At 55.6% G+C, this 21,456-nt stretch overlaps 1 protein-coding gene across 2 annotated transcripts; it reads right to left on the bottom strand.

The window, feature by feature from the left end:
- Positions 1-11,018: 11,018 nt before the first annotated feature.
- Positions 11,019-20,236, bottom strand: Cygb (cytoglobin). Of its 2 annotated transcripts, XM_028889680.2 has the most exons (4): positions 19,994-20,233; positions 14,530-14,761; positions 14,040-14,203; positions 11,019-11,782 (listed from the first exon to the last, which is right to left on the bottom strand). In XM_028889680.2, exons 1-4 carry the CDS (start codon positions 20,134-20,136, stop codon positions 11,749-11,751), a joined length of 573 nt encoding a protein of 190 aa, XP_028745513.1. In that variant the 5' UTR covers positions 20,137-20,233; the 3' UTR covers positions 11,019-11,748. The 2 variants fall into 2 exon arrangements, with proteins under 2 accessions (XP_028745513.1, XP_028745514.1); XM_028889681.2 differs by lacking the exon at positions 14,040-14,203 and having other exon boundaries at positions 19,994-20,236.
- Positions 20,237-21,456: the final 1,220 nt, after the last annotated feature.

The following is a 21,456-nucleotide window of genomic DNA, read 5'->3' on the forward strand; positions in this document are numbered from 1 at the left end:
AACCGGTTGAGCTGGTTTTGTGCAGCATTTGGCTGCTCTGGCGAGAACAATGCCGGCCGAGGTCCAAGAACAAGTTGTGAAACCCAAGCTGTGACTGCAATGGTTCTCCACATGACGCTCCTGCTCACGCGCGCTCTGCTGCTTACCATCAAGGCTGAGGTTAATCCCTGGGACCTACAGGCTGGAAAAAGAATCAGCTCCTGGAAATTGTTCTCTAACTTTCATCAGAAAAGTATTTTAAAATTATGAAGCTGGGCGGCGGCGGTGCACGTCTTTAATCCCAGCACTTGGGAGGCAGAGACAGGAGGATTTCCGTGAGTTTGAGGCCAGCCTGGTCTACAGATTGAGTTCCAGGACAGCCAGGGCTACACAGAGAAATGCTATCTCAAATAAAACAAAAAAACTAAAATTCTAGGTTCAATTTTTCCGTCTCCACTGATTAGGGCGTCATTGGGTATGGTGACCCACTCCAGCAATCTCGGCACTCAGATGAAGACTGGAGGCTTAGAGACTTGATTCAAGCTCACCCTTGACTACACAGTGAGTTTGGGACGAGCATGGGATACATGAGGCCCTGTCTCTGTAAACAAACAAACAGAAAATGATGGGAAGAAAACATCTTGTTTAAAGGGTCTCTCTATACAGACCTGCACTTACTCTGGCCTCGAACTCACAGAGGTCCACCTGCCTCTGCCTCCTGAGTGCTGGGATTAAAGGTTTGTCACCACACCTGCCCTCAGAAAAGCATCTTAAGTGAGACAGCTAAAGGGAAAATTTATGTTCCGGGGCTGGAGAGGTGGCCCTGTGGTTAAGAGCACTAGTTACTCTTACAGAGGACCTGGGTTCAGTTCCCAGGACCCAAAAGATGGCTCACAACTGTCTGTAACTCAGGTTTGGGGGTGGAGGTGGGTGTTTCCATCCTCCTGCCTCAGCCCCTGCGCCCCCTCAAGGAGAGGGATTATGGATGTGAAATGCTGCTAAACTGCCTGCTAGCTGATTCTTCCCCCATCCCCCGAGATGGTTTCTCTGTGTAGTTTTGGCGCCTGTCCTGGATCTTGCTCTGTAGACCAGGCTGGCCTCAAACTCACAGAGATCCACCTGCCTCTGCCTCCCAAGTGCTGGGATTAATGGCGTGCGCCACCACCTGGCTACTAGTTGATTCTTTATGTGAATAAATGCACTTGGCTCTCTCAATAGCTTGTTTCTGGATGCTCAATTGACATACAGAATGTTTTCCTCTCTTGTGGACACATGGAGCCTGTGATCTTGAACACGATCCTGCATCCGTTTAGTTCCTGCCTCAAACTGGCCTCTCTTCACCCACACCTGGACCACAAGCAGGCCATGGCCCCCGGGAGGGGACCTTCCTCCATCAGCCCCCACGGCTAGCTCTTCTTCAGTGGCCAGTGATTGTAGTTTGTGTTTTCGTTGAGACAGGGTCTCACTGGGTATACCTTGCTGGTTGGCCTGGCATTGTTTGAACCCAGGATAATTTTGGTAATCCTGCTGCTGCCCCCACGCTGCTACAGAGTCACACTGCATTTGTTTCATGGTTTTTCTGTGTGTGCCTGTATTTTTCTGTAGCTGTGATAAAACACCATAACCAGGGGGACCTGAGGAGGAAAACGGTTCTTATAGTCCAGAGGGACGAGTCCGTGACCATAGAGTGGAGGCGTGGATGGTTGGAGCAGGATGCTGAGGACACACATCCTTTACTATAAACACGGACGCAGAGAGAGAGCCCTGAGATGGCACACTTCCTCCAACAAGGCCACATCTTCTAAACCTCCTCAAACAGTGCCACCAAGTGGGGACCAAAGGTTCCAACGCATGAGCTGATGGGGACATTGTTACTCAAACCACCACAGAAGAGTGCATGTTGGGGATGGAGATCAATATCTAATATCTTCCCTGATCACGGTCTGTGGTGGTCTGAATGGGTATGAGTATGGCCCCCTGGGCTCGTGTATGTGAATGCTTGGCTTGTAGGGAGCAGCAGTATTTATTTATTTACTTAGTTAGTTAGTTGGTTTTTTTGAGACAGGGTTTCTCTGTGTAGTCCTGGCTGTCCTGGAACTTACTCTGTAGACCATGGTGGCCTCAAACTCACAGAGATCCACCTGCCTCTGCCTCCAGAGTGCTGGGATTAAAGGCGTGTGCCACCACTGAGGGGTTCAGGGAGTGGCACTATTTTGGAGTAGGCATGGCCTTGTTGGAGAAAGTGTGTCATTGTCAGGGTGGGCACTGAGGTCTCCTATGCTCAAGCTATGCCCAGTGTCTCAATTCACTTCCTGTTGCCTTCAGATCAAGATGTAGAACTCTCAGCTCCTTCTCCAGCACCATGCCACCATGCTTCCCACCACCATGATGATGATGAACTAAACATCTGAACTGTAAGCTGCCACCACAATTAAATATTTTTCCCTTTTTTTAAAGATTTATTTATTTATTATGTATACAGTGTTCTGCTTGCATGTGTCCCTGCAGGCCAGAAGAGGGCGCCAGATCTCATTATAGATTGTGATTGTGAGCCACTATGTGGTTGCTGGGAATTGAACTCAGGACCTCTGGAAGAACAGCTAGTCCTCTTAACCGCTGAGCCATCTCTCCAGCCCAATATTTTTCCTTTATAAGAGGTGCTGTGAGCCAGGCGGTGGTGGTGCACGCCTTTAATCCCAGCACTCGGGAGGCAGAGGCAGGTGGATCTCTGTGAGTTCAAGGCCAGCCTGGTCTACCACGTGAGTTCCAGGAAAGGCACAAAACTACACAGAGAAACCCTGTCTCGAGGAAAAAAAAAAGAGAGAGAGTAGCTGTGGTCATGGTCTCTCTTCACAGAAATTGAAATCCTAACTAAGACACTGTCTATCTTATTTTGAGACAAGGGCTCTCACTGAAATTGGAGTTTGCCAATCCCACTAGACTGTCTAGCCAGCTCTGCCTCTCCAACACTGGGATTACACACGTGTGCTGTTGCACTCAGTATTTGAATCACTGCTGGGGCTCAAACTCAGGTCCTCATGCTTGTGTGGCTACCAACTGAACCATCTCCCCAGCCCCTAGATGCTGTTACCATCCCATGTGCCCTGGATATAAACCCACTCACTTCGTGGCCCTGGGAGATGTCCTTCCTCAAGAGTCTTAGTAAAGCCAGTAGTTATCACATGATCCTGACTTGGCACAATGTGTATGTGTGTAGCATGGAATGTGCAGAAGGCCAGGGGGAAGAGGGAAGGATTCCGCACCTGTCTGTCTAGGGCAGAGGCTTCACACATGATTTCTGTTGTCCCGGCCCTGGCGACCTCCAGGCTGCAGTCTGCCTGCTTCTTGGACATGGTCCTTGCGTGGTTTCCTGTCCCCTACATTTCCCTAACAATCTTATCACATCTTTGAAAATTCTGCCAAAGCCTGCTAAAGCTGCACGTAAAAAACGTAAAGGATTATGGGGCTTCAGAGACGGCTCAGCAGTTAGAAGCACTGGCTGCTCTTCCAGAGGACCAGGGTTCAGTCCTGAGCTTGGAGACTGTATCTGCAAGTTCACCATGTCCGACACCCTCTTCTGATCTCCGAGAGCACCAGGAACACGCACAGTACAGATACACATGCAGACAAAACAATCACGCACATTTAAGAATACCTTTTTTAAAAGATAAGATTTTTGCTATGTATCCCAGACTCACTATGTAGCCCAGGTTGGCCTTAAACCTGTGGCAATCCTCTCAACCAAGCCTCCCAAGTGCAGGGATTATGGGCGTGAGCAATCATGCTGGGCAGATTGGAGACCTTATAAAGAGATCCTGAAGCAGGCATGGTGGTGCATGCCTGCAATGAAAAACTTGACAAGTGGAAGCAGGAAAATCAGGAGTTCAAGCCCATCCTCAGCTACATAATGAGTTCAAGGCCAGCCTAGAATTTTGCCTCAAAAAACCAACCAAACAAAAAGGAGTCAGACTCCACCCGCTTCCACCTCAGGACCACACAGGGAAGGAATATGTATGGACTGGAAACTGTGCCCTCCCCGAGCCCACCAATGGGCTCCTTGATCTTCCCAGTCTCCCAAACGGTGAGCAGTAAATTCCTGGGGTTTACAAGCTTCCAGTACAATGCCCAGATGGACAGGGTACCCGTCTTTGTATTTGCGGACTTCCCCCTTGCCATCTGACGCACTGATTGCCCTCTACCCCGTCTCTGAATCAGGGATCCTTTCTCATTGCTGAGGCCTGTCTCCCGACCCGCGTGAGTGTTCCTGGGCTCACCTCTGCTTTGTGCTCACCTCTACTGCCCTTCCAAGCAGGCTTCCCTCTCCCCAGGCCCTGCCTTGCTGTCTGTCCTCAAAGCAGTGAGCTGGAGCGCTGACCCAGCTGACCACTTCCCGCAGCTTCCTGGCTTCTGCCTGCTCCCTGCTCCTCCTCCTCCCTCTCCTCCCTTCCACCTCTGAGCTAGGGGCTCTGCTTCCCACATCCTACTTGTTGATCAGTCGTGAGTGGAAATCCCAGCCTTGGCACCTCTGAGATGCTTGTGGTTAGAGCATCCAGCGTCCACTGGCCACCGTGTGCTTGACACACACAACAGAACTCTCCTTGGAAAATGGTGACCCTGGAGTCAGCTCTGCTGTACTCTGCCACAGGACACCCCCCAACACACACATACACACACATCCATCCCATCAGGCAGTCATGTTGAGTCAGCTTCCAGATACAGTCTCCAAGCTCAGAGTCATGGCGGGTTTGTGTGATCTTATCATTTCAGGGTTATAAGTTCAAGGCCAGCCGGGCCTACACAGCAAGAACCTGTCATTAAAAAAAAGAGAGAGAGAGAGAGAGAGAGAGAGAGAGAGAGAGAGAGAGAGAGAGAGAAGAAAGGAAAGAAGGAAGGAAGGAAACAGAAAAAGAAAGAAAGAAAGGAAGGAAAGAAGGAAGGAAGGAAGGAAAGAAAGAAAGAAAGAAAGAAAGAAAGAAAGAAAGAAAGAAAGAAAGAAAGAAAGAAAGAAAGAAAGAAAGAAAGAAAACCATTCTTGGATTGCTGTCTCGTCTCTGGCATCCCCACGGCTGCACCTCTGTGTAAGCACTGGTCCTCTCCCCGATGTGTTCAGGAGCCTGGTCACATGACCTTCCAGCAGCAAGCCCCAAGTGTCAAAAGTGATGCATTAGGACCACGGGTCTTTTTTTAATAAAAAAAAAAAAAACTTTTATTTCATGTACATTGGTGTTTTACCTGCATGTGTGTCTGTGTGAGGGTGTCAGATCCTCTGGAACTGGAGTTACAGACAGTTGTGAGCTGCCATGTGGGTGCTGGGAATTGAACCCAGGTCCTCTGGAAGAACAGCCAGTTTTCTTAACCACTGAGCCATCTCACCAGCTCCTAGGGCCAATGGTCTTGAGAGGTGGGTTTCTCCTTTCAAACCTCCCAATGTTTGTCCACCACAGTATTCATTTGAGCTTGTTCTGGCAACATCCAAAGAAGGTACCTTGTAGCTAGCATTTTTCTGGTCCTGCCTGGCCCATGGTCAGGACAAATCTGTCACCCACCAGTCCCGAAGCCACTCAGACCCAACCAAGTAAACACAGAGACTTATCTTGCTTACAAACTGTATGGCCGTGGCAGGCTTCTTGCTAACTGTTCTTATATCTTAAATCAACCCATATCTATTAATCTATAAGCTGCCACGTGGCTCGTGGCTTACCGGTATCTTTACATCTTCTCATGGCGGCGGCTGGCAGTGTCTCTGCCTCAGCCTTCCACTTCCCAGAATTCTCCTCTCTTCTTGTCCCTCCTATACTTCCTGCCTGGCTACTGGCCAATCAGTGTTTTATTTATTAACCAATCAGAGCAACACATTTGACATACAGAACATCCCACAGCAGTACCTTTCACAGAAAGGCTGTCAGGGAAGGTTCTGGAAAGGAGACTTGAGCAGCCTGAGAGAAAAGGTACCATTTCCATTGGAGAGGAGCCAGGTCAGGGATTGTTGTGGTGAGGAGAGAGCTAGACATGGGGCAGAGTAGATGCACGAGACTGGGGTATGGAGGGGAAGTGAGGTGCTGTCTGGAGAACTGTACGGAGGCCCTGGCCGAGAGGCCAGCATGTGGCCCAGGTGGCTCGACACTACCTCCGTTCTTGGCGAGGTCTGAGGATGGTGGCCATGGCGCTGCCCGCTGAGCACCTGCTTGCCACAGGCTTCACTTCCGGCCCTGCTCAAAGCTGTTGGTAAAACAGGCCCAGGTCTCCTTCACAGCCCACTCAAAGGGCGTGAAGGTAAAGCCAGGCTGTAGCCCTGAAGCTTGCTGTTGCTCTCTCTCTCTTTTTTTTTTTTTGGTTTTTCGAGACCGGGTTTCTCTGCGTAGCTTTGCGCCTTTCCTGGAACTCACTTGGTAGTCCAGGCTGGCCTCGAACTCACAGAGATCCGCCTGGCTCTGCCTCCCGAGTGCTGGGATTAAAGGCGTGCGCCACCACCGCCCGGCCTCTTTTTTTTTTTAAAGACAAGGTTTCTCTTGGTAGTCTTGGCTGTCCTGGGACTCGCTCTGTAGACCAGGCTGGCTTCGAACTCAGAGATCCGCGCCCCTCTGCCTCCCGAGTGCTGGGATTAAGGGCGTGGGCCACCACCACCCAGCACCATTGCTCTTTTTAAACTGCCCGTCCAACTTGGTTGTATGTAACTGGGCACCTTAGTCAAGACCACAGCAGGACCCCCAACTCTCCCTACCCCGGGTCTGTCTTTCTCCGAGGCAGGCCGGTCGGGGCACAGCTGTTCAGGGAAAGCAGCAATGGGGGACAAAATGGCGCTATGTTGGCCATCCCCCAGAGGAGGACACCTGCTCTGGCTGACTGTCTGCTGCTGCGATGATAAACACCATGACTGAAAGCAACCTGGGGAGGAAAGGGGTTATTTTAATCAGTCAGAGGGACGTCAGAGCAAGGGGTGGCAGCGCATGCCTTTAACCCCAGCACTCGGGGGCGGGTGGGGGGCGGGGGCAGGAGGTCTTGCTCCCCAGGGCTTTCTCCATGCCCAAGGGAGGCACAGCTCACAGAGGACTAGGCCCACCCACACCAATCATTAATCAAGAAAATGCCAGCCAGGCAGTGGTGGCGCACGCCTTTAATCCCAGCACTCGGGAGGCAGAGGCAGGAGGATCTCTGTGAGTTTGAGGCCAGCCTGCGCTACAGAGGCTTCAGCTAGTTCCTGAACTACACAGCTAGTTCCAGGGACAGACAAAGCTGTTACACAGTGAAACACTGTTTTGAAAACCGGAAAGAGAGAGAGAGAGAGAGAGAGAGAGAGAGAGAGAGAGAGAGAGAGAGAGAGAGAATGCCCCACAGACTTGCCTACAGGAGCCTCATGGGGGCATTTTCTCAGTTGAGGTTCCCTCTTCCCAGATGATCCTAGCTTGTATCAAGTTGGCAAAAACAAAAACAAAAAAACAAAACAGAAACTAATTGACCCACCCCTGCCCCTTTGTTCTTTGCGCAGAGTCTCACTCTGTAGCCTTTTTACCTTAAAGTGTTTCTTTTCTCAGCCTACTGAGCGCTGGAATTAGAGACGTGAGCTTCAAGCCCACCCACCCCACCCCCCCGCCCCCACCCCACTCCACCCCCCCTTTCTTTGTGTGCTTCTCAAGGTCAGGTGTCAACCTTAGGTTCCTCTCCACCGGTGTTTTGGGACAGGGTCTTCCCCTGGGACCTGGGGTTCACCAATTAGGGGAGACTAGACAGCAAGCCCCAGGGGTCCTCCTGGGACTCCAAGCATGTGTCACCATACCCAGCTTTTTACCGGGGTCCTCGGTATTGGGTTGGGATTCTTGTGCTTACGGGCAAGCACTCAGGAGGTGAGCCGTCTCCTCTATTTGCTTACTTAGAGAAGGGTCACCCTACATAACGCTGGCTGGCCTGGAACTCACTACATAGTAGCCAAGGTTGGCTTTAAACTTAGGATCTTCCTGCCTCAGTTTACCAAACGCTGGGATTATAGACACATGTTATCTGGTGCCAGCGCCTTGGTTTATTAACTTTTTCCACTTGGTGACTTTGGGAAGGTAATTCCTGTAGTTCAGGCATGCACACTTTTGGTTTTGTCTCAGGTGTCAGTAAGGCTGCATCCCTTTTGGAGGGAGGTGGAGCCGATGCGCGGCTCCCCACCCTGACCCGGGGCCCCCACAGCGGAAGCGGGCCAGATGGTGGCTTTCTTGGGTGAGGTTCCCGTTGACGCCAGCAGGGGTCGCTGTGAGGCTGTACCGCCGGCATCCTCGTCTGCGCGGAGGCCGCCGTCTCCTCGCAACGCTCCCCCGCCCCTTCCTTGCCCACACTGCGATGGCTCTCAGCTTGAGCTCACCAGGGGAGCTGACCCAGTTGCTTCGCTTTTCAGAAAGAAGGCTGACTGCAGACGAGCACTGTTTGTTCTGCGCGCCAGACATTCTCAGCCCAGACGTTGCCCCTGCCTCTGTCTGTCTTAAAACCCAGTCTCCAGCATCCTGCCCTGTTCCCTCCTCATCCCCGGCGGATCGGGTGGGATGTCCCACATCCTCTCTAGAAGACAGGAAGTGGGGAGAGTCCTTCTCGATGGCCTGTTCCAGGATGACTCCAGTTTCCACCTACGCCATTCTCAAGGCTGCTGTGTGGGGAGGTCTTCTCAGGGATGGTCCCCCGCCGTGACCTCAGATGCCCCATCATGACCCTCTAATAAATACCCCACCAACCAGTCCCCCAGGGATCACCCCTCGCCCTCTCACCCCGACTTCTCTCACAGGATTCTGCTCAGGAGCTCAGTCTGTGTCCATGCAGGCAGCCCTGCTCCGGACACCTTTCCTGTTGTCCGCCATGCTTCTTCTGCCTGCCTTGAAAGACAGTTTTGCTTAATGACATTAGTATTTTCGTTTTGAGATGGTGTCTGGCTGCATCATCCAGGCTGGTCTTGAACTCTCCGTCCTCCTCCCTTAGCCTCCCCAGAGCTGGGAACGCCACCACACCAGGCTCCCTATTTTAAAATCCAGGCTCTCGGTGTCTTGCCCAGAGTCACACAGCAGCGCCAAGACTGAGTGTGAGCTGGGAGGCCACCAGTCTGGCACACTCCCTCCCTGGAAAGGTCTGGTGTGCGCTGCCCTCCCGGCACCCGGCATTCTCCTCCAGTTCGCGGCTTGCTCTTGGCCCGGGTGCTTGTCCTGCTTTCTAAGACTGTATTTATTTATTCTTTGGATTTCCAGCGTGTGCTCTGCTGTGCCAGGCAGGCCCAGAAGATAAAGGAAGGCACAGCTCACATTCGAGTGCATGGGCTGGGAGACAAGACTTCTGCCCATGTCAGCTGAGTCCTTCCAGACAGCCTGAAGCCTTCCCAAGGGGCAGAAGCTGTTTCCTGTTCCTCCTGCACCCCCTCCCTGTGGTGACCTCCTTGATCCCTCCTCAGGGACTTGATACTGTTCTTGTGACCATTGCCTGGGGGATGGATAGGCCTGGCCAGCAGAGCTTGGGAAGAGATTCTAGGCTGGGAGCTCGAGGTTGAAGGCTGACTCCAGCAGGCTTTCTGCGGTACCCGAGGACTGACCTCTGGAGCATCCGGGCCTGCACTCAGCGTCCAGTGTGGAATGCCCAGTGAGCAGGCCTAGGAGAAGGTCAAGGTTTACTCTTGGGCTGTGTGACTGGAGCACGCAAATAGGCCCCTTCTGCGTCGACATCTAGACACGAGCCCCCCATTCTCTCCCCTCCCCCTCTTTTCTGAGGCAGACTCATCATGTAGCCCAGGCTGTCCTCCGACATGTAATCCTCCTATCTCAGACTGCTGAGTGTTGGGGTGGCAGGAGGGTGTCACCAAGCCCAGCTCTGACATTGTGCCCTTTGTTCCACGTTGACGCTGTCCTTGCTAGATTTCCAGGACAAAACCCAAAGGCACTGACTTTTTTATGCCCCAGTGGCGGTACCAGAGATGAAGCCCAGAGCCCGGTGAACGCTGGGCCAGTGCCCCCAGCTTTCTTCATTTTTCATTTTGAGACAAGTTCTTACCTAGTCGCCTACGCTGGCTTTCAACTTGGGCCCCCAGCCCCACCCTCAGGGCTCAGCCTTCTGCAGTGAGACAGCTGTGAGCCACCAGGTAGGTCCAGCTTCTCTGAATTTTTAATAAGACAGACCCAACCCCTGCCCCGTCTTCTGGCTTCTTGCTTAGCCGCTGATCAATCTTCAGTTCCAACACACAGAGCGCCCCAGGAGCAGCCAGGGCCAGCACAGGGGAAGGGGTACCCTCGATGGAACTGTTTCTGATGAAAATGCCCTTATCTAGAACCACCGCCCGCTGAGGGGAAAGAGAGAGGTGAAGGCAGGTCTCGGGGGCGGGGAAGAACAGAGGCCAGATACAGGAAGAACAGACCTGTTTAATGACCCAGCTGGATCTGGTTACAAACATCAGAAACGACAAAAAAGACAGGCGGTTATCGGGAGGCTGCGTGGGAACGGGATGGAGGGGATGCAGGCACAGGAGCCACAGCAGCAAGACACCCTCTGGGACAGTACACGTGACCAAGGGGTACACACGGGGGCCCCAGCAATGTCAAGGAGACTAGGTGGAGAGGATGGCCTGGTGGCCTGGAGGAGGGCGGGAGGGAGAGGCCCTGGGTCTCCACTGAGGATGGAGTCCCCGGTCCTGTGGCCGGCTGCCGTCTGAAGTGAGCAGGTAAGGCTGACATTCTAGGGCTCTTTTCTGAGGCTGTTCCTCACCCCTCCACACACGCATACAGGGGGGACACACACTGGCCGCCACCCCATTGGGATCTTCTGAGTTCTTTGTGTGCCCTGGTCCTTGCCCTGTCTAGGGCACATCAGTCAGCCAACCCTCCAGGAGGGCGAGGGCAGCCAGATCTTAATTTTGTTTGGTTTGAGACAGGGTCTCCCTGTGTAGCCCCGACTAGCCTGAAACTCAATGCCATGGAGACCAGGTATTGACCACCTGACCTCAAACTTGCCACGATTCTCTGTCCTCTGCCTCCCAAGCTCTGGGATTACAGGTGTGTGCCACTACACCTGGGAAACCAGATTCCTTCCTTCCTTCCTTCCTTCCTTCCTTCCTTCCTTCCTTCCTTCCTTCCTTCCTTCCTTCCTTCCTTCCTTTTCTTTTTTGTAGAGGGGCAGGAATGCAGAGCGCTGAGCTATGGGGATGAGGTGAGTCACCCCAACTCTACCACTGCCCCCCCCCCAGTGCTGTTGGAGGATTTCTCTCTGCTCCTCATAGAACTTCCCAGAAGCATGACCAGGACTCCTCCTGGCCTCCCATAGCTGGGCAAGACCCAGGCTTCTGGGCCTGCAGGTACACGCGATAGATATGTACGTATATATATTTATATAGAGGTCGTATATAGATATATCTGTATATATGGTAGACATGTGTGCGTGATACTCTAAGATGGCGAGGTGAGCCTGCATGCTGGTGGGCAGACGAAGCGGGGCTAGTTCCTTTCTGCAGTGACTCGTAGGCTTGTCCTCGCTTCCCACCGGCCACTTGCTGGGGCCCTCTCTAACAGTAAGTAGAAAAGCCAAGACGAGAGCGCCCCCTGCTGTGAGGCAGAAGGGTCCCCACGGCTAGGTTCAGCATCAAGGTAGCCGCCCCACCTCCCAGCAGCCTGGGGGGCCAGGGCCATGAGGAAGGCCTCCTTTCGGGAAGTTGAGTCGGGATTCCTCCAGCTTCCTTGGCACCCAGAAATGGAAGGTCAAGGAGTGTCTTCAGAACTCAGCCTTCTGCCCAAAGTGCTGCCAGGGAGGGGGGAGCTGGGAGGGGCCCTATGGCCCGGAAGAGGGCAGCGTGGTCGGTGGGCTGTGGATGAGACAGGAGATGACAGGTTACTGGGGTCGGTGGGGGAAGGCCGGATGGGACACCTGGGGTGCTGGGAAAGGGGACTGGGAATCAGGAGACATGGCCACTTCCACCGAGAGACCCAACACGGTTGCGCAACCCCCCATTACCTCCAGCCTATTGTGCTACCTCAAGCTAGTCTAGTCGCCCTTGAGAAGAGAGGCCTGGACCTGTCCTTTGAAGGAGCAGGGGGTGTGGCCAGCGTCTGGCCTGCTGAGAACCGAGGCATTTTACAAACACCACACAGATGTGAACTTGTTTCTATCCATTTGAAAAAAGGATGTGCGGCTTGTCCTCGCAGAGGACTGCCTGGCTTCCACGCAGGGTCTCCGTCCATGAAACTCCTTTTAGCTCGCTGGCGGTCACATTCCCCGCCCCAGAGCCCCTCCACCCACACAGAGTCACACACCCTGAGGCAGAGAGTTCAATAAACAGTGGTGTCTGGCTCAGTGTGTCCCTGATAAGAGAAGTTGGACAGGGCCCTTCTAGAAGTCAGCCCTGAAAATTCCACCCCACCCTGTGAGGCAAGGCAGCTGGGTGGGGGTGGGGGTGGCCCTGGCAATAGGTTGGGATCCGCAGGCCCTGGTCCATGCCCAAGACCCTAGGAGACCAGAGATGGGGACAGCGGCTGTCACGGGATGAAGGGCCAGTTCCACAAGGTGACAGCTGGGAAGACAGTACGGGTGGTCAGGCCCAGGTGAGGGGCTAGGCCCCGGGCTAGCTGGGCCCTGTGTCTTCCATCCCCATTCAGCCCACCAGGACCAAAGCAGGGCAAGATGATGTTTGGGGTTTGGCCAGCACTCAGTCCCTGGGGTCCAGCTGGGGCAGGAGCGGGAAGGCTCCAGCCATGTGTTTCTGATTCACTGGGGCTCGCCGGCCAGTTCTCCCCACAGTCCCTCCAGGCCCCGTAAAAAGCTCTTTTCTCCAAAAGCAGGAAGTCTTGTGTCATGGCTGTAAACAAACTCATCTTGGGCGGCATAGCCTGTCTGGGGAGGAGAGTGCGGGGGAGGGGAGCCCCTCCGCTGTCTCCCCTCCCTGGTCCCTCTCAGTGGCAGATGGAGGGAACCCCAGTTTCCCGCCCGGGCCAATGCCCTCCTCCGGCAGGTAAAACTCTTCCTGCCTCTCAATTATTCCAGGCTCTGGGGCAGGCCAGGTCCAGCTGTACACATCTGAAGTTGACCTGGCTGCAACTAGCCATTCCCGAGAACTGCTCTGCTCTCCTGGGGAGCTGCCCGAGGTGGGGGAGGCACACAACCTGACTGGTTGGTCAGTGGCAGGAAGGGCAAGGGGCCTGGCCTCCCCCTGCCCTTAGGGACCTCCTCTGCAGAGCCGGGTGGGAAGGCCTGTAAACAGGAGGTGGCATGGGGGGCCTCGGAAGAGCCTTTTCCATGGGAAACTGCCGGGAATGTTTCTCCACAACACGTGTCCAAGCCGCTGGCTGACCCCTGGTTCCTGTCCCCGCCCCCGCTCCTCTCTTTCCCAGTTCAGCCCTGCCTCTGCCCTTCCATTCAGCTCCCAGAGTTCGCTGCCTCCTGGGGGTCTAGGGGGTCTGAGTGTTCCCAGCCGCCACATCACCGCCTGGGAAGGCCAGCCCTCGACATGCTCCTTCCTAGCCAGCAGGAGTCAATGAGTCCGGCCACCCTGTCGGAGCCTGCAAGTGACTGCTGCCTCTCTCTGGTCAGACTGGAAGTAAACATCCCCTAGTTGGGTCCCTGTGAGTGACACCCACGGAGGTCCCCTGTGGGCCCAGGCGTGTGTATATGTCCTCCTGACCCCTCCTGGCTCCAGCTGTGTTGCCAGTGTATGGAAGCACTCGCTGGTCAGTGTGAGATGAGGAACAGGCCTGAAGGACTGGTGTGGGGAGGAAGGGGTGGGGCTGCTTGGAGTCTGAGGAGCCAACGCCCCACCAGGAGACTGTCATAGCCTTGGGTGACCTGAGCCATCCCTGCTCCAGACATGGAGAAGCACTGCCCAGACAAATCAACTTGGAGTTCTCAGCTCTGTGAAGCCAAGAGCTGGGGCTGGACAGAAGCAGGCCTGAGGTCAGGAGGGCGCTGCCACGCAGACCCTTTGTGCGGTGCCTGCTCTTCAATGCGCCCGACTCCTGTGTCTGCGCCCACCAGCGGTCAGTCCCTGGTCCCAGGAGCAGTGGGAAGCCTAGGGGACCCGAGGGGACACAGCAGGGAGGCTGCCCAGCCCACCCGCACCCCCTCCTCACGTGGTGCTGTTGGGGACCTGCAGTACCCAGCCCACTTCCTTGTAGGCAGCCGCCACGTGGCTGTAGATGAGACCGCGCAGCTTGGCCCAGGCTTTCTGCGTCTCAGGAGGGAAGTCATTGGCAAACTCCTCGGCGATCACCTCCAGAATGACCCCAGAGAGAATCTGGGGGCAAAGGAGGGAAGGGGGAGTAAACGCCTGGACACCCTGCCTCCCGCCGTCCCCAGGATCCCTGAGAGCCGTGTTGGCCTGGGCGATGGACGCAAACTGACAGCCTGGTGGTTACTGGAGACCGTGGTCTCAAGACAAGCTCTGCCCTGCACCCTTCTCTCATGCTGCCCTTCCTGCCACGACCTCTCTGAGGGAAAAGGCTGGCAGCACAGCGGCCATCTCTGCTCTTCAGGGAGCCCTCCCTGAGCGACAGACAGGCCATAGGGAGCTACGGCCAAGTGGCCTGGGGGCTCTGGACAAGAGCAAACGGAAGGACATACCTTGAAGTACACCGGTTCCACCTTGTGCTTGAGGGCGTGGGCCTTGCCGACCAGGGCAAGCACAGAGGAGACCTTGTCTGGGTCATGCAGGTTCTCCACGACAGTGTTGAGGGCCCCCATGACCCGACAGGCATGCTTCCGAAGCTGGGGACTCCTCTCCATCTCCAAGGGGTCCTCCATGTGTCTAAACTGGCTGAAGTACTGCTTGGCTGATGGGAAGTTCACAAAGAACCTGGCAGGAGGGAGGGGGTGAGGGCTGAAGCAGGGCTCCAAGTCCCTCAGGAGGGGCCAAAGTGGAGGTGGGGGTGGAGAACCAGGCAGGCATACTCCCGCACTGGTAATGCTCATATGGAGCTCTCCCTCAGCCACAGGCTCCCCCTCTGGCCAGGCCCTGCAGGGACCACCTGCTGGACCTGTTTAGGCTGGCAGCCTCTTGTGCCAGGCCACCGGCTGCCTTCTTCTTGAGTACCGTCTGAGCTACACCCCACTGAGGCCTGCTCTGGTCACCCAGAGAGAGAGAGATTCTGGGACATTTGTTCTAGGCTTGTTTTTGGTTTTTCCATAAAAGGTTTCTCTGTGTAGCCCTGGCTGTCCTGAAACTCACTCTGTAGACCAAGCTGGCCTCAAAGTGAAAGAGATCTGCTTGCCTCTGCCTCCTTAGTGCTGGGATTAAAGGCATTAAAGACTTACTATGTTGCCCAGGATGACCCTGAACTTGTGGGCTCAAGCCATCCATCCTGCTTCAGCCTCCCAAGTGTGAGCCACTGTACCCTGATTCACTTCTTTCTCTTCTTTTTTGAGACAAGATCTTGCCAAGCACCCCTGGTTCACTGGATCTCTGTGTAGGCCAGGCTGGCTTTGAAACTTGCACATTCTGTCTCCGGAGTGCTGGGGTTACAGGCGTGCACTACCATGTCCCCCACCCCCATAGCCAGCTTCTTATTTAACTTTTTCTCTCAGTGCTGGGCATTGAATCCAGGGTCTGGTGCTCCCAGGCGAGTGAGGAGCGCTCATTATTTGTCTTCTCTGAGCCTCGGATTCCTTATCTGTAAAATGGGCACCCACGTTGCGTTCCTACACCATGGGGGCTGTGAGTATGAAGGAAAGTGCTTGTCATCAGCAAGGTGTCCCTCAGTCAACGCAGCGTCCTTAGTGAGAGCCCTCCTTGTGAATGAAGTGAGGCTGGGGTGACCTATCTGTACTCACTCAGCCAGTGAAGAGCTGACGAGAGACACCTTCTCTCCCAGCTCAGCCTCTTCCTCCTTGGTGCCCTGAAGCAAATACTGACTGGTCGAACTAATTTAAACAACTGATTTTACCTTTGTGGTATGGTTTGTAATTACTTATCTGTGAGGTCTTGAACTCAGACATCCCCTGTCTCTGCCTCTCAAATGATGGGGTTGGAGGCATGATCGCCATACTCCCCCACAAAAAAAGTCCCTTGACACAGAATCTGGGCTTTCCTAGCACTGGCCATTTCCTGCTCAAGTTTATCTAAATTGGTTTAGTTCCCCCGCCTTCTTTTGTTACATCATTCTCACACTCAAAAACATTCATCAGCTCCCTAGTTTTATGCCCAAGTCAGATGTCCCAGACTTCTTATGAACTGTCCCCCGACTTCTCCAGTGCCGCTGCCCAGAGTCCTCCGTCCCAGCCCAACAGCTACACTTACCATTGGCCAGCCTTCCTTTCCATGACACGTCCCCTGTCAGACCTGCCCCCCTCTGGCCACCCAGTGTGGCCTTTCCGCCACGGCCACTGGTGCCACCCACGGCCACTGGTGCCACCCACGGCCACTGGTGCCACCCACGGCCACTGGTGCCACCCGCGGCCACTGGTGCCACTTGCGGCCACTGGTGCCACCCGCGGCCTCTGGTGCCACCCATGGCCACTGGTGCCACCCACGGCCACTGGTGCCACCCACGGCCACTGGTGCCACCCACAGCCACTGGTGCCACTTACGGCCACTGGTGCCATGGGGTAGTTTTCTCTGCTACCCTTTCTGTCTGTTGGACCAGACCCCACACTGTAAGTGGAGGTGGGGGTCTCACAAATGCTCTGACTCATCACCCCAACCTTTGGGCCCCCTAGCTGGAACTCAATGAGAAACTGTTTTATTCAATGGTTCTTCAGAAAGTGTGTAAAGTGTCCTGACCTGTGTCGCTGGATGTCATCACCCTCCGCCTGTCCCTCTGAAGCATCAGAGGAAGCTCACAGCTTGTGGATCAGGCCTGAGAGTCTGATGTGAGGGAGATAGACACAGAACATCTGGCCAGCCTCTGCCCTTCTGGGGCTACAGCTGCTTTTGGCAGGAAGGTTCTAAATGGGTGGCCAGGGCACCATCCATGTGGAGAAGGAGAGGGACCTTCTTGGATGCTGAGTGTGACCTTGAACAGACACTTTATGACCCCCTCCTCCTGTCATTAAAGTTTGGGAAAAGCTTCACAGCTGGCCTCTTCAGAGGCGCATGGGTGTGGACCAAGGTGGCGCTGGGCCTGAAAACACACAGGACTTCTCTGGAAGCTTTGGAACGAGGGCACATGAGGGAAGATGCCTCAGTGGCCAGGAGAAAAGCCAGTGAGTCAAATCCCTCAGTGCACAAGCCTAGCCACCAAGTTTGGTCCTCAGAATGTGTGAAAACCCAAAGGCAGGACACCACGGCACACGCCTAACCCCAGCACTCCTAAGAGACAGGGTCCCTAGGACACAGTACAGTGGTAAAAACAAGACAGACTCCCTCAACAAGGGGGAAGGAGAGAACTGACTCCAGACAGTTGGCCTCTGATTTCCACATGCTTGCCATGACATCCAAACGTGCCCTCCTCACCCTACACAAAATAGTAAGCACGTCGGGCTTTTTGGCTTTCACAATTGAAAAAAAAAATGATTGGGGGGGATATGTTGCCATTTGCAAGACATCTCTTAGAGAATTTAGTTGCTGAGGTCTAGAAGCTGTTGTTTCCTCTCCCCAAGGAGAGCGTCCCAGGGAACACTCATTGAGTGTTGCTCCGTTCCCCATCTTATGGATCAGGAACTGGCTGGTCCCCAAGGCTGCTCAAAAGGCACCAGCAGAATGGACCAGACTTCCACGCTGGTGGCCAGGGATGGGTCCTGAGTGCAGGTGAGTCCACACATCAGCACTGTGTGTGGCCCTGAGGGAGGACCTTCCCAGGGAGCAGGGACCTTGAGTTCTGTCATCCTGGCTTCCTCTCCAGCCCATGTTTCCTCCCACCCCGCCCTGGCTGGCTTGAGCTGCCAGGGAGAAGCCTCAGCAGCCAGTCTTGGGGAGTTTCTCAGCTCCCAGAGGCATCTGGGCTTCCAAGAGCCTGAAATAGGCTTGTCTGCGTGTGAGGGGGAAGGTGTCAGCGTTACAACCAGGAGGGAGGGTGGTGTTCCCTCCCGGGGCTTCTCTCTGACAGGGACTGGCGGCATGGGGTCTGCCTCAGACCCTAAGGCAGCTAGCTCCTCCTCTGCGACACCATATCTGCCAGGAACTCCTGCTGGTCGCCAGCCTCTTCCTTGCCTCCTATCCGGCAGGCAGAGTGGGCAGTGAGGACAGACGAGGGGGAGGGGCGGCCAGGGGGCCTGGTCCCGTGGATGAACATGTTGGGCTTGCCAAAACACGAGTTTGTGAGCAGGATCTACGATGGGTCCTGGGAAGCTATGAGAAGCTAAGGGTCTTGGTCTTGCCCCTTTCCATTGGCCGGGCCTGGGGCAGATAGCAGCTGAGGAGTCGGTGGCATCTGGAGCCATGGGGAGTGGCTGATTGAGTGTTGGCCCAGGGTTGTCAGGCGGGCTTTGGTCAATACAGGCATGGAGTTAGGTGAAGTGTGTGGTGTTGGGAAGCTCGGCGGCGAGCCAGATCTGATCGCCATCTCAGGTCTTCTCGGGTTCACTGTAGGCCTCCCGAGCCTGGAGTCTATCAGTGAATACCTTCCCCAGCCAGGCCTGGTCCCTGGGTGTCAGGGGATGTTACCGAAGAAGAAAGGGCTCACAGGATAGAGAATGAGTACCTCAGACCCTGTCCTCCTTCTGCCCCTCCCCCTGGGGAAGCAACTCACTGACAAGGCTGCGCGGAGCATCTCCAGGTCCCGTGGACCTTGCCTTGTTTCCTCTTGGTGCCCTAACATGTGCTCTGTGGGCTTAGGGGTGCAACACAGGCAGAGAGCAGCCCTCTGGGGATGCGCGCTGGCGCATGCATCCGAGGCTCCATTCCCACTGTGTGCTTGTGTGTGGGTGCCCACACCGCCAATCTGTCTGCAGCTTCAGGATCCCAGTGGCCCTCCTTGGTTCCCGCCACCCAGGCCAGTGTTGCTGGGCGAGAGAATTCTGAAATAGCTGCTCCTTCCTCTTCCTCAGGAACCCTCCCCCAACTCCTCTAAAATACTTCTGCTCTTTTCCTCCAAAATCTACTTCTGAGTTGGAATCCAGGCATATCAGCAGGGAGCTGGGTAGGTCCCAGGCTTGCAGGAGGCAGAGGCAGAAGGGGAGAAGAGCCAGAGGAGGGGCCGGGACTGGAAAGGCGATGTCCTGTGGGTCCACCCCAGGTCTCACCCTGTCTCCACAAAGGCTGCTGCTCTGCCCTGGGTCTGACAGCCTCCCCTTGCCAAGACGGAAGCTGAGGGTGAATGTGGTGGCCCTGCCTGGACCCCTGGGTCCAGTATGTGTTGGAAGGATCTCGATGTGATTTGCAGCTGGAGTCAGTCTCCAGCTTGTTGGGCTTGGAGACATTGTGCGTGTACAGGTGTGTAAATCCAGCATCACCTAGGGTGGGGGGGGGTCCTCAGAGATACTGGCTGGGGACAGACACTATACTTCCTACCTGGCTGGAGGGTCCAGAGTAGGGCCCTGTCTTCTGAAAGCTACCCCCACCCCCCCAAAAAAACCCTAACAAACTCCACCGTTGCATCCTAGAAGCCGAATGGTCTCACTCACCTGTCTCACCTGCAGCTCGCACTGGCCTCACTTTTGGGGCCGAGAGGGACAGCTGAGCAGCTGGGCCTCTTGACCTCTAGACCCCTGCCCTCTGCTGTACTCTTCCAAAGGGCCGAGCTGGACAGGGGGTCCCGTTTCCTCTTTAAACCCTTTCCTGGCTGAACCTCAGTTTCTCTGCCTGTCTCTAAAACGGGGAGCCCCCTTTGAGGGGCTGGTCAGATGCCTGAGCCATACCTCTTAGCTGGGTCTCTAGGGTCACTCATGAAGAAGACGGACCGGGCTGAGTGAGTTCTGAGGCCAGGGGGACCAAGTGCCCTCTCGCGTCTAGTTCCTTGAGAGCCCCACGCCCCGAGCCGGGAAGGAATCTGGTAAGGTTTCCATCGCCCCAAGGCGCCCCCACCACCGTGACCCGTCCCCAATCGCTGGGGAGGTGGCGCCGGAGCTCGCAGCGGGCCGAGCCCGCCTCTGCCAGCAGCCGCTGTCACCCTCCCTGTCCTGGGCCCCGCCAAGCCCCGGGAGCGACACCTACCTCACCAGGATGGCCACCCCCACGTCCTCGCAGTTGGCATACAGCCGGGCCCACGTAGCCTGGACCGCCTTCCTCTCTGCCTCGGACAGCTCCTCGCTCCGCTCCCTGCGATCTCTCTCCATGTCGCCCGGCACTTTCTCCATGAGCAGCTCCGAGCCCAGCGCGGCTTCGCTAGGCGGCGGGAGCGGGGAGCCGGAGCCGAGGTTGGTGCGTGCGAGGCGGGCGGGCGGGCGGGCGGGAGGGCGGGAGGGCGCGGAGTAGAGCGCCGGAGGGAGGGAGGGAGTGTGTGTGTCTGTGCGCGCCGGGTGTGTGTGTGTGTGTGTGCGCGCGTGTGTGTGAGTGAGTGTGCGCGCGCGCGTGTGTGCAGGGTATATGTGCAGGGGGCGGGGGACTGCGAGCTGGGGGCGGGGATGTGGTCTGCTGGGAAAAAATGTTTTAAAAAAATGAATCCGTTCCAAACCCCCAGTCCTGTGTCGGGGAGCCAATTCTGGCAAGGTAAAGACTGGGCGGGATGGGGGCGTCGCGGCTGGCGTCTGCCCGCCTGCCCACCCACCCGCCAGCAAGGCCACCGCGGTCCTCGCTGGGAGAGGTAGGTGTGGCCAATGTGCAGAAGGGGCTGGGAGGACCAGGGGGTCACGCGGCATGGGCAGAGCGAGCTGCACCCGCGTGCGCCCGGGGCTGGTGCGGGGCTGGGGGCGAAGGGACCCGGCTCTCGGTGCGCGGTGTCTGGACCTGTGCGCGTGCGTACCCTTCACGCGGTGGGGAACTGACACAAAGTCAAACACACCCAGGCTTTGCCTCCCTCCGGTTGCCTGCTGGAGAGGACACACTTGCAGACAAAGCTGGACTTCTGTAGTCCCGCCGCTCCTGAGCCTGAGCCTGGGCCCGAACCACTGTTCTCAAACCCGGGGACCTCAAGTTCTGGCAGGTTTAGGGCTATGGATAGTGTCCCTTCTCATCTGCTGTTCCTGCTGGCTCTCGGAACTTGAACACATGTCCAGTCTGGGGAACCAGAGGCCCGTGCTCCCCTTTCCTCCTCACCGATGCCACCCCATGAGGGCAAGCAGGAAGGAAGTCCCGAGTGGCCAAATAGTGACAGACAGGTAAGAACCAGACACTGTCCTGAATTCTGGCCCTGGCCTTGGTAAAGTTTCATAGAGGCAGTGGCAGTCAGGTGTGATGGAGAGGATCTGGGGAGCCAGAAGTCACAAGGCACAGGACAGTGGAGACATCTGTCACCATCAAGGATTCAATTTGAAAACCAGAAGGCAAATCCTTCATCGTAGACTGCTCGTGGAGAGGAGAGATCGGGACAGAGGGAGGATTGTTCTGTCTTGAGAGACCAGAAACCTCACCTTGCCAGCTCGGGCCTGGGCATGGACAGCGGGAACCCCGAGACCACAAGTGCCCACTGGGCCTGATACAGATGAGTGGGGTGGCTCTGGTTCTCCTCAAGGTTCCCT

This window comes from Peromyscus leucopus, chromosome 8b (assembly GCF_004664715.2).
Source record: "Peromyscus leucopus breed LL Stock chromosome 8b, UCI_PerLeu_2.1, whole genome shotgun sequence".
Classification (NCBI taxonomy): Eukaryota; Metazoa; Chordata; class Mammalia; order Rodentia; family Cricetidae; genus Peromyscus; species Peromyscus leucopus.

Coding starts and splice junctions, on each gene's coding strand:
- Cygb (XM_028889680.2), bottom strand. CDS start 20,136: ATGGAGAAAGTGCCGGGCGACATGGAGAGAGATCGCAGGGAGCGGAGC. Junction 14,762..19,993: donor GGGGTGGCCATCCTGGTGAG/GTAGGTGTCGCT, acceptor CCCTCCTGCCAG/GTTCTTTGTGAACTTCCCAT. Junction 14,204..14,529: donor TGGAACCGGTGTACTTCAAG/GTATGTCCTTCC, acceptor CTTTGCCCCCAG/ATTCTCTCTGGGGTCATTCT.